The sequence below is a fragment of the Camelus dromedarius genome, chromosome 8 (genome assembly GCF_036321535.1).
Source record: "Camelus dromedarius isolate mCamDro1 chromosome 8, mCamDro1.pat, whole genome shotgun sequence".
Lineage (NCBI taxonomy): Eukaryota > Metazoa > Chordata > Mammalia > Artiodactyla > Camelidae > Camelus > Camelus dromedarius.
The window spans coordinates 30,203,343-30,218,657 of NC_087443.1; the positions used below are offsets into that span (position 1 = coordinate 30,203,343).

Genomic DNA, 15,315 nt, shown 5'->3' on the forward strand with positions numbered 1-15,315 from the left:
TGAGGCAGGAATAAGCAGACGTGCAATGTAGCTGAGTAAGAGTAACGTGTAAGCACTGGAGTGAAAATCCATGAATACCTGCTGTTGAGGTCTCTGATCTGAGTCTAGGATCGTCACATGGCTCCACTCTCAGTGAAAACTCGTCCAGTTTTGGCTCTTGCTTGGGAGTCCTTTTATGGTAGGTAACACTTACTGAATCCTTGCTATGTGCCAGGCATGGTGCTTTAAAAACGTTATTTCATTTAACTTCATAACAACCCAAGTGAGGCAGGTACTCATTATTCTCATTTCTATAGATGAGAAAACCTAGACTTGAGAGATGTTAAGTAACTTGTGTGTAGTTTCACAACTAGTTAATGGCAGTACCACGACTCAAATCAATGTCTTTTGACTTATTGTCTTAACCATTATGTTATAAGGTCTCCTTTAATGCTTGTATGCTTCCTTAAAAACAACAACAACAACAAAAAAACCCTTATTTGAGCTATATGTAATGGCTTTCTGTTCCTTTGACCAAAGGAGTCGGATGAAACAGTGCCTTAAAGCCAAAGTATGGCTGCTCTACTATATCTTGCCCCTTGCGCTTCCATGACCGCAAGCTCCCTCATAGAGTTGTCACTCTTAAGAAAATTTAGTAGAAAAAAATAAATTACTGTATTGTGGGGATTTTGAAATGCACTTATAAAAAATAGAATGTTATATTATAATCATAAATCTATATCCTTTCCTTTTCCTCTGCCTTTGAATACTTTAATATAGAATAAAGATCTAAATACAACCGTGAAAAACCAATTTCTTCCTCTATCCTCTGAAAAGTTGAAAGAAAGAACTCTAGTGGTGCCTTCTTATGTAACAAAATTTTACAACCTGCTACTTCAAGGCTTAAAGACTTAACTCAGGGTAGAATTTGGCTTATAACTATATAGCATTTCAAAGGCAAAGAAAACTCCCAACACCTTTCACTGTTCTTTTTGACAGACTCTGTTACTCCTAGGCTTTAGAACTGGTCATCCCTCAGATACCATCATTTTAATGAGTTCTTTAGGCAGGCTGGGCCAGAAGTGCCAGAAAGCATGAGAAGTTTACTACAAAGCACTGAATATATGACTGTAGATATGTGAAGAAGCCTAATTTTAAATATAATGGTCAAACTTATTTTTAATAAATTTTCAGTTTTGTGTTCGTTATCCTAGGTGATTTTTTCCAACTGTCACATTTCTCTAGTCATTTGCAAGAGGGCAGGTACAGTATTTACATGAATACTTTTCATCAGATTCAATAGCTAATACTGTTTCTACAGAAAGTAAGCAACTCCTCAGTCTGATCCTTGTCTTTCCCACAGATGTGCATCAACTTTTATTTTTAAGATGATGAGTAACTTACAGCAGGGCAGCATATTTTAGATTCTTCTTTAATGAAGGAAGGTATTTAGAAACAAGGGTGGCACTGACAGTTTTATTTTTATGGTCATGTTGTGCTACAAAAACATTTATGTTCAATAAAGATGCTAACTGGGTATTTTTCCTAACAAGATGTGTTTTAAATATTTTATAATTGTTTTACTACTTCTTTAATATTGATTTTTTCAGAAAAATCATGTACTTGAGGCTGATATGAGTATAGATCACTCTCTATGTTGTGTTCTAGTATTAGCCTAATTACCAGAATGAGAAAAAGTCTGAAAAACCCTTAGCCATTAAATTCATATATTTAACAAGTCACAACCTTGAAATCTTGCTCTACTTGAAAGCACTCTTAAAGAAGAGCTTGACTACTATTACTAGAGGAAATTTTTAATAAAAGCTAATTAAGCTACAACATTCCCAAGTGGTTAACTGATTTTAGGGGCTAAATTTCTGGTACTTCTAATTATCCTCTGATGGCTTTACTTAGTGTTTCACAACCATGACAGATGACAATGAAAAACTGCAGTGAAATTCATCCACCCTGACACTGTGCTAAGCACTGGCTTCTCCCTCTCCAAGTAAAATCAATACGCTGTTTGAGTAAACACGTTTACAGCTTTATTAGGATGTCTTGCTTGTTCTGTAACAGCTACTTGAAGCTGTGGTAACAAATCGACTCAACTCAGTTAAACCTAGAGAGCTGGGTAAGAGGCCCATCGATAAGGCTGTTATAAAAATAAACTGCAGGAGATCAGAAAGCTGGAGCAAACAGTCTGGTAAATGTCAATATTTTCCCTTACAGAGGATGACAAAAACAGTGAGATCATGTGGAAAGTCTTTTTTTCCCCCTTAAAAATGTTTCTTGTTTCAATCGGACAAAGCATTTCTACTTTTTGTGCACAACTCTTCTGAATGAAATCTTTGCTTCCTAATTCTCATGTGCATCTGGAACAAGATGCTGATGTAAATCCTTGGTTATTTTCCCTGCCCCTTCAGATTCTTTATTTTCCTTTATAGTCAGAGGCTTATTTTAGTCTTCACTGACTTTATAAAATGACCTTATTCAAGTTATCTGGAATAGCTGTGGTGGATCAGTCTTACCTTCATTTTATTAATGAAACAGGACTTCTGCCATGTACCTTTGGGAGGTCATTTCAATGCGGCGTTCACTCTAGCTATAATACCTGTGAGACCTGATGCTGTGCCTTCTAAATTAGGCCTTCCAAATTAATGCATTTAACAAGCGCAAACAGTGTGAGCCTGAGACAGGCTACGCAACCTCCCGACTAGTGGTAGTACATAAAAATGTCTGCTGCCTATTAGGAGCCAGGCTCCATAGTGGCTGCCGCTCTACCAAACAAGAACTCACATACCCTCTTTTAGACGTTCACAGGTTGCTCAGAGAACTAACACATGGCAGGAAATTCCCACTTCAATTTGGCTAGCTCACGCTACCCAGATGTGACAAAGTAATGGTTTCCCCCTGCTGAAAAAGGCTCAGATGTAAACTTTTCTCCTTGGATTTTCTATGTAGTCTAGTTTGTAAAATTTTGTTTTGTTTTGACTTCATATTGACTACCAACTAGTCATGAACTCAAATAACAACTTGTGACCTCTATGTTAGAAAACATAGATTTTTCTGGAAAAAGGAAACAAACAAATATTACATTTCGAAATAACTTAAAAAGCTACTGTGCCTGTCAGGGTAAGGTCTGACCTAGCAGGTATTTGCATAATGAAAACCAAAGCCTAAGTGGTGTCAGATGGTGCAGTGACTGACACGGACAGGAAGTCAATTCGGAGCAAAGGTTCCTTTATGATAGCTCAGCACCACACACCCTCCCACACAAAGTGAGCAACTGAGCAGCGTGGTGTAATAAACAGGCACTGGTTACTGCTATAACTATGATATGAGGATAATTTATTTCCTCTTTCTGGTGTCTGAAAATGGAAGCTTGTCAAATTATATTAACATGGCTTGGGATACTGCATTTGAATGGGAAAAAAAAAAAAAAACAACAAACAAGCCCAAACCAAAAAAACAAAATGCTCCTAATTCAGGAAAGAAGCTTCTAAAGAGTACCACTAAGCAGTACATTTTACTTGTGTAGATAAGGTGCCCTTACACCCCAACTTCTCTCAAAATATTGCTTTAAAGATCATTCCTCCTTATGGAACAAAAATGTACAAGATGAGGTTAGAATCTGAATTTTAAACCTACCTCTGTGTGATCTCTTGATGTGGTTCCCAAAATAAAAGTTTAGCATACGCTACTGTTTATTGTTAAAGCTGAACATCTTGGATATCCACATGCCAAGAAAAACTACATCAAAGGCTTCTATCCATTTGGGGTACTGACTCTTGACCTATGTATTTCCAAGAGGTTATGTAATAGCCTACTTAACTGACAGCTTGCATTTGGGTTATGATCATATGTAATTACTGGATCATAAGTTAATAAGTCCGGGGATCTGGCGTCTAGTATTGCATATTTGCAATTAACTCCCTTTCTTTGGGTCTCACTTTCCTTATCCATCAAATGGGGGCTTTTTAATAGACCATATTAGGTTTTCATACCTAACATCAACTCATTTGAGGCAGTTGCTTTTTGAGCCACCAAATAAAATATGGATAGGGCAAAATGGGGATTTGTCTAATCTCATTTATCAATAACTTCAGAAATTTTGTTTATGACATTTCTTCTGGCCCTCTGCTGCTAAATAAAATCTTAGAAATATCAACATTGTTTTCTGAGAATAAGTGTTTCTCAATAGTCTTCAAATATTAGAAATATAAGACTCATTATTAAGTTTCAGGGTCTGACAGCCTACACGGCTCAGACTGTCTCTGTCTTATCCAAATCTCCAGAAGACAAAGTCCTTTGAATTCCATTATCTACTTACAATTGCTTCTAGATGGAGGCTATCCAGGATACTAGATCTTTGAGGAAACATTCATGTTTGTGAGAAATTCCAGACTTCAGCCTAAAATCATCTTGTATTCCATGGGAATGAAAGTTGTTTCTCTTATTTTTTGTCATGGCTTGAGGATCATCTTTACCTTTAAACCAACAAAGGCTTAAATAATCTTGAGCAAGGTTCTTGAAATTTGGCCCCAGTCCAATGTCAGCTTATCACAGTCTCTGGATGTGAAACACCAGAGTAGCATGTCATAAAGAATCCCTTGTCCCTTTCCCCCTGCATGAACTTGAGCTGCTGTCTGTGATGTATTTCATATTCCTAATGACCTAGGCAATTCCATACCTCATTTGATGGTTTTACGGAAAACTGCTTCTTAAGAAATAAGAACACCAAAATGGATCAAAGACTTAAACATAAGACAAGATACAATAAACCTCCTAGAAGAAAATATAGGCAAAACATTATCTGACATACATCTCAAAAATGTTCTCCTAGAACAGTCTACTCAAGCAATAGAAATAAAAGCAAGAATAAACAAATGGGACCTAATGAAACTTACAAGCTTCTGCACAGCAAAGAAAACCATAAGTAAATCAAAAAGGCAACCTACGGAATGGAAAAAATTTTTTGCAAGTGAAACCGACAAAGGCTTTATCTCGAGAATATATAAGCAGTTCATACGACTTAATAAGAAAAAAACAAACAACCCAATCCAAAAATGGGCAGAAGACCTAAACAAGCGATTCTCCAAGGAAGACATACAATGATCAATAGGCACATGAAAAAATGCTCAATATCACTAATTATCAGAGAAATGCAAATCAAAACTACAATGAGGTATTCACCTCACACCAGTCAGAATGGCCATCATTTAAAAATTCACAAATGACAAATGCTGGAGAGACTGTGGAGAAAAGGGAACCCTCCTATGCTGCTGGTGGGAATGCAGTTTGGTGCAGCTACTGGGGAAAACAGTATGGAGATTCCTCAAAAGACTAGGAATAGACTTACCATATGACCCAGGAATCCTGCTACTGGGCATATATCCAGAAGGAACCCTACTTCAAAAAGACACCTGCACCCCAATGTTCATAGCAGCACTATTTACAATAGCCAAGACATGGAAACAGCCTAAATGTCCATCAACAGATGACTGGATAAAGAAGATGTGGTATATTTATACAACGGAATACTATTCAGCCATAAAAACTGACAACATAACGCCATTTGCAGCAACATGGATGTTTCTGGAGAATGTCATTCTAAGTGAAGTAAGCCAGAAAGAGAAAGAAAAATACCATATGGGATCACTCATATGTGGAATCTAAACAACAACAACAACAACAACAAACGAAGCATAAATACAAAACAGAAATAGACTCATAGACATAGAATAAAAACTTGTGGTTGCCAAGGGGGCGGAGGGTGGGAAGGGATAGACTGGGATTTCAAAATCGTAGAATAGATAAACGGGATTATACTGTATAGCACAGGGAAATATATACAAGATCTTATGGTAGCTCACAGAGAAAAAAATGTGATAATGAATATATATATGTTCATGTATAACTGAAAAATTGTTCTCTACACTGGAATTTGACACAACATTGTAAAATGATTATAAATCAGTAAAAAATGTTAAAAAAAAAAAAAAAGAAATAAGAACACCAAAGATGTCCTGCTAGAGATAAAAGATAGGGAAAGGGTTCACTGTTGCTCTTGGATGGGGTAGGAGTGTGCAGCAATCATCTTGGTCATCATTCACAAGAAATCCTCTGCATACAGTGGGTCATATGAAGGTTGTGGTTTTTGAGTGAAGAAGTGTGAAAAATGATATATTCAACACTCATCAAGTTATTTTCTAGTCCTCTGAGTTGGACAGCAAAGGAAGGAGGTGGTGCGGAAAAAAAAATCACAAGAATTCTGCACCACTTTTTCACACAGCACAATGAAGCAGCAGTTAAGAAGAATGAGAGAGTACGTTACAAATGTTTGGAAACAAAAAACAAGGTGAGAAGGAAAAATGTAAAGATAATGTAGAGATGACGTGTGGCTCTCAGTAGCACAGACAGGTGCTATGTGGAAAGGAAGCAGTATCCCTGTTCTGGAAACCTAAATTTTTTTTTTTTTAATAAAAAATCTTTTCTGAACATGAATTAGTAAGTTAAATTAATGCTCCTTTTTATTAGATGGGAAATAAGATAATTACGTACACTGTGATTGCTAAGCGGCTTTAAAGGTCATTTGCATATTGCAAGTAATACCTTTTAGGGTAATATATTTTCCCTGCTAGGGCTGTCATGAGAAATTTGAAAATAAATAGTATTACAGGCAGCACAGTTACGTTACGATCATTCAAAACAAGCTGTTCTAAGCTATACATGGCTCTTAACCACACTGAATGAAGCTTTTTAAATCCTAAGAATATTGGTTTTTGGGTGAGGTCTCTCATCTTTTATCTGAGAGTTACGTGCCTGGCTATAATCTGTCAAAGGTGTACTCACTTTTAGTCTAAAGATGATTTGTAGCTCTAGTCCATATTCCTTCAGCTGCCATAAAACATACAGCGAAATCATATTAGATTAACACAGGCTGGTATTGACAGCCCACTGGGAACATATTGATTAGGTCCCCTTTCATGTTATTTGTTATGATTTTTCTTCTCAGTTTCATTTACTGGGAAGACACAGGGGAAGAGATTTCACCGGGAACAATGACAGTGCCTGTCACAAAATGTTCTCAATGTTTCCATTTGTTACTATGGCAGTGACAAAGAGGGTTCCAAATGAAAAGGCAGACCTGCTGTGACAAAGCACAGCAGGACAACAGGAAGAAATTTTCTACTGACCTGGGAAATTAGGAAATCATACTTAGAGATTACAGAATTGTCTCCATTTCCAAGGGTACAATCGTAGCACTTGGGCTTTTGAGGGAGAATGTGAAAAGGGTAGTTCCATCAGGGCTGGCTGGTAACAAATAAAGGGCAGACATCAGAAAGTGCTTAAGATCTCCAAATAGAACAAGGAGGTACACTTGTAGAGGTCAGAGGGATTTGTCACTGTGATTAAACCCTTGAGATGGAACTATGAATTTAATTTATGTACGTTTGGGGCACTCATTTAAAAATTATACATGAAAATCTATGACACAGTCATATATCCCTCATGTGGCTATTAGAATACATGGCACTCCAGTACTGGGATATATAGTATTAGCACATGGTAGGGGAAGTCATGCTTTCTCTAAGAACTTGAAACTGGGACTACAATATAGTTATGCAAAGTCGCAAAAGAAAGAAATGCTTTTAAGCCAGAAAAACTTGAAACAGGAGGAATATATTAACCATCCAAAGACAGAATGTCTCAATCAGAAAGGAGATATGTTAATCTGGCAATAAAGCAAAGAAAAGGAAACTACATAGTAAATATAAAAATGCCATTGCCTCTCCCTTCATGTTTAAGATAGAAGAGTATGCTTCAACAGCTAGAGTATATTTCCAATCCTAGCAGAAAGGCTTTTCCTGCTGTAGAGATGGGAGTAGAGGGTTTTAACCAATGGATCTTTGAGTATTTGCAATTAACAAAACCACTTCTATTGCAAGATGGATGTATCAGCCTGGTGCTACTAAACAGGGGATTCATATAACTCTTTGTATTCGAATTCCATGCTGACCAAGCAAGTTTATGATCTGGCTTTCTGTATGTCTGTAGTGCAATCAATTCTACTGCTTAGCAAAAAGCTCCTGGTTCAAACCCACCGGGGATTACAGTCCTTCGATTCTCTTCCCTTTCACTTTCTCTTTCTTTTCTGCAGCAATCCCACCCTAGAGCCCTCAGAATCCTATCAGATAACAAAAGCACCTGTTCAATAAATGAAGTCATCTATTCAGACAATAGGAAGATTTGCTTCTGCCAAACTAGCTTTTGTGAGGAAGGCTGGTCTGTGGTTCTGAGTCCTAATGATGAAATTTCCCTAAAAGTTTACAGAAACAGTACAGTTCAGTAAGAGCACTAACTCTGGAGCCAGACTGTCTGGACTTGAATTCTGGCTCTGCTACTTTCTAACTATGAGACTTTTACCTAATCTCTCCATGTTTCAGTTTTCTCATCAGTGAAACAGACTTAAAAACAGCCTACCTCAAGGAACTTTTATGAACATTAAGTGAGTTATACAGTGCTTACTTAAGATATCCATTGGCTACTAGGTGCTACATAAATATTATATGTTACTACCACCATATAGTATAAATTCTAGCATAGACAGAAGTGCTAAACATGCCAATGTAAGCATTCCTTGTTAAAATGACATTAGAGTATTCATCTTATTGCATGACTCAGTCTTTCAGAATCTGATTACCCTGGGAACCGATCAGAGGAGGGTTAAAGTGAGAAAAACGGCTACCTAACTGAGGTTTTACCAGTGAAGTTCTGCCTGCCTTCCATTTTCACTATATTGATTTCAACAGTACATAGTAAATCTAGGGTACGATGAAAGTGAATAGTGAGGAAACTGCCAACATATTACACAAGGGGTTGGCAAACCACAGCCTAAGGGCCAAATCCAGTCTGTGGCGTGTTTTTGTATAGCAAGAGAGCCAAGAAAAATTTATACATTTTTAGAGTATTGTAAAAAACCAAAAGCAAAACCAAAAACAAGCAAGCAAACAAAACAAGAATATGCAACACAGTACGTACATGGTTTACAAAGCCTAAAATATTCACTACCTAGCCCTTTAGAAAAAAAAGTTTGCAGATCCCTGTTCCACACTCTTTCCTTTTTATCTACCTCACTGTACTGTAGCAATGAGTATATAATGAGGCTCGGTATGTAGAGTGAAATTAAGAAAGAGGCTGAAAATCCTGTAACAAAGGGCCCAAGTGCTCTGACGATGTAGTTCTCTTATCACTCTAACCATAATGCAAATGGGTAGCTAGCTGTTCCTATTCAGTACACTAAGAATGACTTCTCTCTCCCTCAAAAAGTCTATATATTCCTACCCTGTACTGGAAGCATTACAGGTAGTTAGGGGTCTGTAAAGGAATTTGTTGGTGTAGGAAGCCCTGGGCCTCAGGGTCAGAAACACTGGCTAATTAGGTCACTCTCATATGGCCTCATGATGTATCCAACTAAATATCAAAGAAATAGAATACTTACTGCTTTAAATATTTTAAAGTGCTTAAATAATGCACACACAAGTTACAAGTTTAAAAGTTCCTGTACTAAGATCCCTGGCTTAAATAATTTCTAACCAGGAAATCAATATTATTTCTTTAACATATTACAGAATTTGGCCCAATTCTGGATATTTTCAGGCTACATGGTTCTATAGCTCTGAAGTAGTATGGAATAGGAAAAACAGCTGCAAAATACTCTAGTCAATGATAAAGGTTTTCAGAGCAAAGAAATAAAAGATGCACATATGACAGTGAAGTAGAGCATTATTTGTCCTATGTGCTCTTTCCAACAGGGCATGGACCGTGCTACCAGTCTAATGGTTAACAGGTCATTTAAGACTAGGCATGAAAAGTTTCAAAGAAGGAGAAACATGAAAAACTTACGCTGGTGTAAAAGAACAATAAAATAAAAGAATATATATTTTAAAGAATAATTTAAAACCACCACACAATCTTCAATAAGCTTCCCATAATTCAAATTACCTTCCAAGGAAAGAAGGACAAGGGTCAGCTCCATTTGTTGTCTTCTCCTTGTCTTGCTTGATGTTATGACAAATATAGATCAGGAGAGACTCTTCCCAGTTACCAGTCAGGAATCTAAAGCTTTCTAGAGATCTTAACCGAGCTTAACAACACTTAGCTAGAAGGAGTTTAGACATATCAAAAACACTTTTGAACCAGATTTTAGATCAATCTAAGTTCCCAAGCCAAGAATCTTCCAATTGTCTTGATTTTATTTTTTGCTACTCATTCCAAAAGTGATTTAGTTCTTATAAACTATGGCAGTTCTTATAGAGCCTGAAGCAGACAAAATTTAACCTCTTCCTGATACAATAAACATTGAACAATCATGTTAGAATCAGATGTTTTAACCAAAGGATATAATCCAAAGATATCACCCATTGGTTATTAGCATACTATTTAATATTCACAACTTGTTTTAAAGAACAACAGTGTGTTAACATTTAAGCCTGAAGGGCTATGATTGTATTATGTACTGTAGTTGATGCAGCCTGTTTATGCAATATCCTGACAAACACAATTAATCTTGTGAAAATGACTGGGATATAGTGTAATAGTAAATTATTTTTAAGCCAAAAATACATATTTTCCTGTAGTAATATACTCTTATAACACTCACAACGATAGTAGCATATGGAAAGAACATTAAGAGTTAATCCTTTAAAAGAAGAAATTAAAAGTTATTAAATTCATAAATCTTGGCTATGCGGCAGAGATAAGAGTTAAAGGAAATGTTTAACTTATAAGTAAGCATGAAATAAATGAGTCTGTACCTCCAACAAATGCATCTCCAGCTCCATTGGTATCAACGATTTCTTTCTGGTCTTGATCCAAGACAGCAAAAGCAGTGACTTCACTTTCTGCAATTAGAGCCAAAGAAAGGCAAATTGACTTCTCTTTGTAACACTCAGTGTACAAACTCACTCAGTTCAAAGTTTAAAGCTCCTACATCATTCAGAGAGAGACGGAACATGAGGTCCATACTCTATACACGAGCACGTAGGAACAAAGTGAAAGGTCATCTGTAAGCAATGCTTTTTTGGTCATTTTCAGCCTACAGATGCTGTATGTGTTGTGTTAGAATTCGACCTAGGTAGTCCATGTTTTTGAGGAATGACTGTAAATGGTAGCAGTACCTTTTTGGAAAGCAAAAATACTTAACAGAAACTACGAACTAAAGGAAGTGTTTGTTAAGTACTAGATCATGATCTCTAATAAAGCATTGAGCCTGGTTACAGTCCTGGCAGTGAAATCTTGGGACACAGTTAAAGAGCTGTAAATTTAAAAAATGCAAACAATGAGTCTTGGGTGTTTCTCTATGGAAAATTACAGTGGCACAATAAAAATATAACTGCTATTCTGTTATAATAGTTGATGCCAATGTCAAGGACTATTGACATTAGTTGGCTTATTATGGATAATCTAACCTGGTTACTTTTTCACAAAGGAGTCACTATTTCCTCCAAACTATCTATCAAATAACAAAAGGGAGAGCTACCACTGAATGCATGGGCAGAACAAAAGGGACAGTGCAATGAGTTCCTGTCCTACAGTCTGGACCAGGGCTTAGTTGTTTTGACTACAGAGTAACCTAATACAGTACTTTAAACTTGGCATGTTACAGTGGAATGGCATTACAGTAGTCCCCCTTATCCACAGTTTTGCTTTTTGCGGTTTCAGTTACCCATGGTCAGCTGAAGAACAAAAACATTAAATGGGAAATCCCAGAAATAAACAGTTCGTAAGCTTTAAGTTCCACACCATTCTAAGTACCATCCCACTCCGTCCTGCCCTGGATGTGAATCATCCCTTTGTCTGACGTATGCCGCCTGTAAGTCACTTAGGAGCCGCCTCTGTTATCAGACTGTCACTGTACTGCAGTGCTTGTATTCAAGTAACCCTTATTTCACTTAATAATAGCCCCAGAGCACAAGAATAGTGATGCTGACAATATGGATATGCCGAAGAGAAACCATAAAGTTCTTCCTTTAAGTGAAAGTTCCTGATTTATTGAGGAAAGAAGATTGTATGCTGAAGGTGATAAGATCTACAGTAAGAACGAGTCTTCTATCCATGATATTGTGAAGGAAAACGAAATTTGTGCTAGATCTGATGTAATTCGGACCTCAAAATGCCAAAGTTATGGCCACAGTGTGTGATAAGTGCTTAGTTAAGACAGAAAAGGCATTAAATTTTGGGGTGGAGGAAATGAACAGAAAATGTGTTCCTATTGACAGCAATATGTTGTGCCAGAAAACATGGAGCCTACAGGAGCACTTTAGCAAGAGATCCCCTGAAATGAGTGACACCAGGCCATTCTCTGCAAGTAAAGGATAGTTACACAGATTCAGGAAAGATTTGGACTGAAAAACATGAAAATTACTGGAGAGGTTGCATCCGCATGAAGAAGCTGCTGCCACATTTACGGCAGTGTTGAAGGAGCTGATTAAGGAAAAAGAATACCATCCAAAGCAAGTCTTCAGTGGCGATGAAATGGGGCTCACCTGGAAGAAGATGCCTAATAGAAGCTACATTCATAAAACACAGAAGGGCAGAGTAACTCTGGTGCTACATGGCAACACCACAGGGTGTATGACAAAGCCAGGTGTGGTGTGCACAGTGTGCAGACTGAAGAACCCACATGCTCTCAAAAACAAAAAAACAAAAATTATCTGCCTATGACTGGCAACATAATCAGGAAGTGTGGGTGACAGTCATCTCGTTTATGGAATGGTTCCACCTGCTCAATCCAGCAGTGAAAAAATATTTGGAAGAGGAATGGTTGGAATTTCAAGTCCTATTGATAACAGATAATGTAACTGGCCATCCTGAATTGTTATAAAATGAAACGCTGAGGTTGGATTTCTACCTTCAAACACATCCTCATTGCTTCAACCCTTGACCAGGGCATCATTCAGTTTGTCAAGGCCACATGCACCCACCTGGTATTTGATTACATTTGATCAGCAATTGATGCAGACTCTAACCTGGACACAATGCAGTGCTGGAAATCATTCACTATTTCTGATGCAATATCATTCATCAAAGTTGCAGTGGATAAATTAAAACCAGAAATTATAAATGCCTGCAGTTCTGAATGATTTTAAAGGCTTCCTGGGAATCAGTGGAGAAGGTAGGAAAACCATTCATGCAGTTGGCAAGAAGGATTTGCCGACATGCTCGATAAAGTAGAACACACTGAAGACCAATGAGAAGTGCTATTAACAAATGAGAAACTAGAAGAACTTGTTGAGTCACCTACGGAGGAAGAGAAACATAATGAAGGAAAAACTGAAGCAGAACCAGCAATATGGATTTTAATGAAATTTGTCAAAGTGTTTCAAATTGTGCAGACTTAAAAGACAAAGTTAGGGAATATAAGATCCTTGGATGGAACACAGCATTAAAGTCACCCTTATAATTACTGAAGGATTGATTCAACCTCTGCAGCAAAACTTGATGAGTGAAAAACAAAGAGACCCCTTCTGATTACAATGCTCTTCCACAAGGTTTCGGTAAAACAAACAAAAACAACAAACAAAAACCCTTCAACTATTGAGGATTCCCAACCATGGACATCATCTGCTCCTGACATCCAACCATTGACACTGTTATGGCTTGATGATCCTCCTTCTGATGTGTCATCAGAAGGTCAATATTAGCCTAATGCTACGTCACAATACCTATGTCATTCATCTCACCTCAGGTCATCACACAGGCCTTGTATCATCTTCTGTCATCACAAGAAGGGTGAGGACAGTACAATAAGATAATGTGAGAAAGAGAGGAGACCACATTCACATAACTTTTATTACAATATATTATCATAATTGCTGTATTTTATTATGGGTTATTGTTGTTGATCTCTTACTATGCCTAGCTTGTAAGTTAAACTTTATCATAGGTATGTATGTATGTATAGGAAAAAAAGCATAGTATATGTAAGGGTCTGGTACTATCCACAGCTTCAGGCATCCACTGGGGGTTTGGGAACATATTCCCTGCAGATAAGGGGGACTACTATATTTGTGATGAAATCTGGCCTAGAGGACATTTCTAAGAATTTGGATAGTGCTTTTCATTGGTGTCTGGAACTTCTGAAATCACAAATTTGCATCCCTCATAGGGCCAGATGTGGCTGAAGACTGGTAAACTTCAGTCTCACCTAAGATCAAGAAGGAGGGAAAAGGAGATCTTGAAAACTTAAGGTGTTAATGAAGAAACTAGGAATCTCAAAAAGCATGTTCTGTCTACCTTTTCCTACCTGCTACTAATGGATACTTTCAACAAGATATAAACATAGATATGATAATGAAAAAAGATTCTCCTGGAAAGACTGATATTCAAGAAGAGGACTCGTTCACTTAGTGATCCCTTTCGAGCCCATGGCTGAAGATGCTAAGGAGACTCCATAGGAGAAGCATCTATTTAAACTCTTTAAGTACTAACTTTGCATACTTTGTAACACCAAATGTACACGAAGTTGACAAGATTTGATTAATTGGAAGTGAAGGCATAAATACTCAAATATCCAGGATTAAATTTTCTAGGGAGTATACAGTATACATTGCTACACAAGGCCAAAAAAAAAAAAGATATAAGCAGACTTTATTAGAAATAATTAGGAAAGGTCTACAGTCTGATTTAGAAAAAGGTCTGTACCACAAATATTTATAAAGAAATCTGATTTTATTACTTACAAGTCATACTATAAAGGGAATTACAACTATAAACTAAGAACAAACAGGCACTAAAAAAGTAAAACCAGCTATGTTAATGATACCATTACCATTTATAATAGGGTTACATTATGTAATAATGTAACTTGTTTATAAAACCTTTTAGGTAATGTAAGAATTAATTACTGGATTACAGATTTGAAAATACTTGCACACAGATAGTAAGAAAGCTGCAATTAGATATAATTCCCTGAGTCCTTTGTTTAAAAAACTTACTAATTTTTAGTTACATAAATCTTTACTTATGAATAAAATCTAATTCACAATGTAAGAGACTTTTCTGAACTTTGTTCTTAAGAATTATGACTTTTGGCTTAAATTAGTAAAAACTTTAAGTGAATGAAGTCTTAACTACACTTTTTTCTGGATATATGTGTACATCCTTGAAATGCTTTATCCTTAGGTGTCATATGAAGTCCAACTTCCTGAAACATGAAGTAGAAATATTTTCTCCCTTTTATACTTATTAATACAAATTAATATATAAGAATATTAAGAATACAAAAGAGCTGTCATAAACCAGTACATAGTCCAGGCTCTATTATCTTCTGCA

The 15,315-nt window shown here is 36.8% G+C and overlaps 1 protein-coding gene across 2 annotated transcripts in view; it reads right to left on the minus strand.

The window, feature by feature from the left end:
• ADK (adenosine kinase) overlaps nt 1–15,315 on the minus strand; it is a 409,740-nt gene that overhangs the window by 12,047 nt on the left and 382,378 nt on the right. For both annotated transcript variants that reach the window (XM_010984136.3, XM_031461080.2), the window contains exon 10: nt 10,797–10,883. In XM_010984136.3, the coding sequence (XP_010982438.1) occupies nt 10,797–10,883 (87 nt within the window). The remainder of the gene's footprint in view (nt 1–10,796; nt 10,884–15,315) is intronic.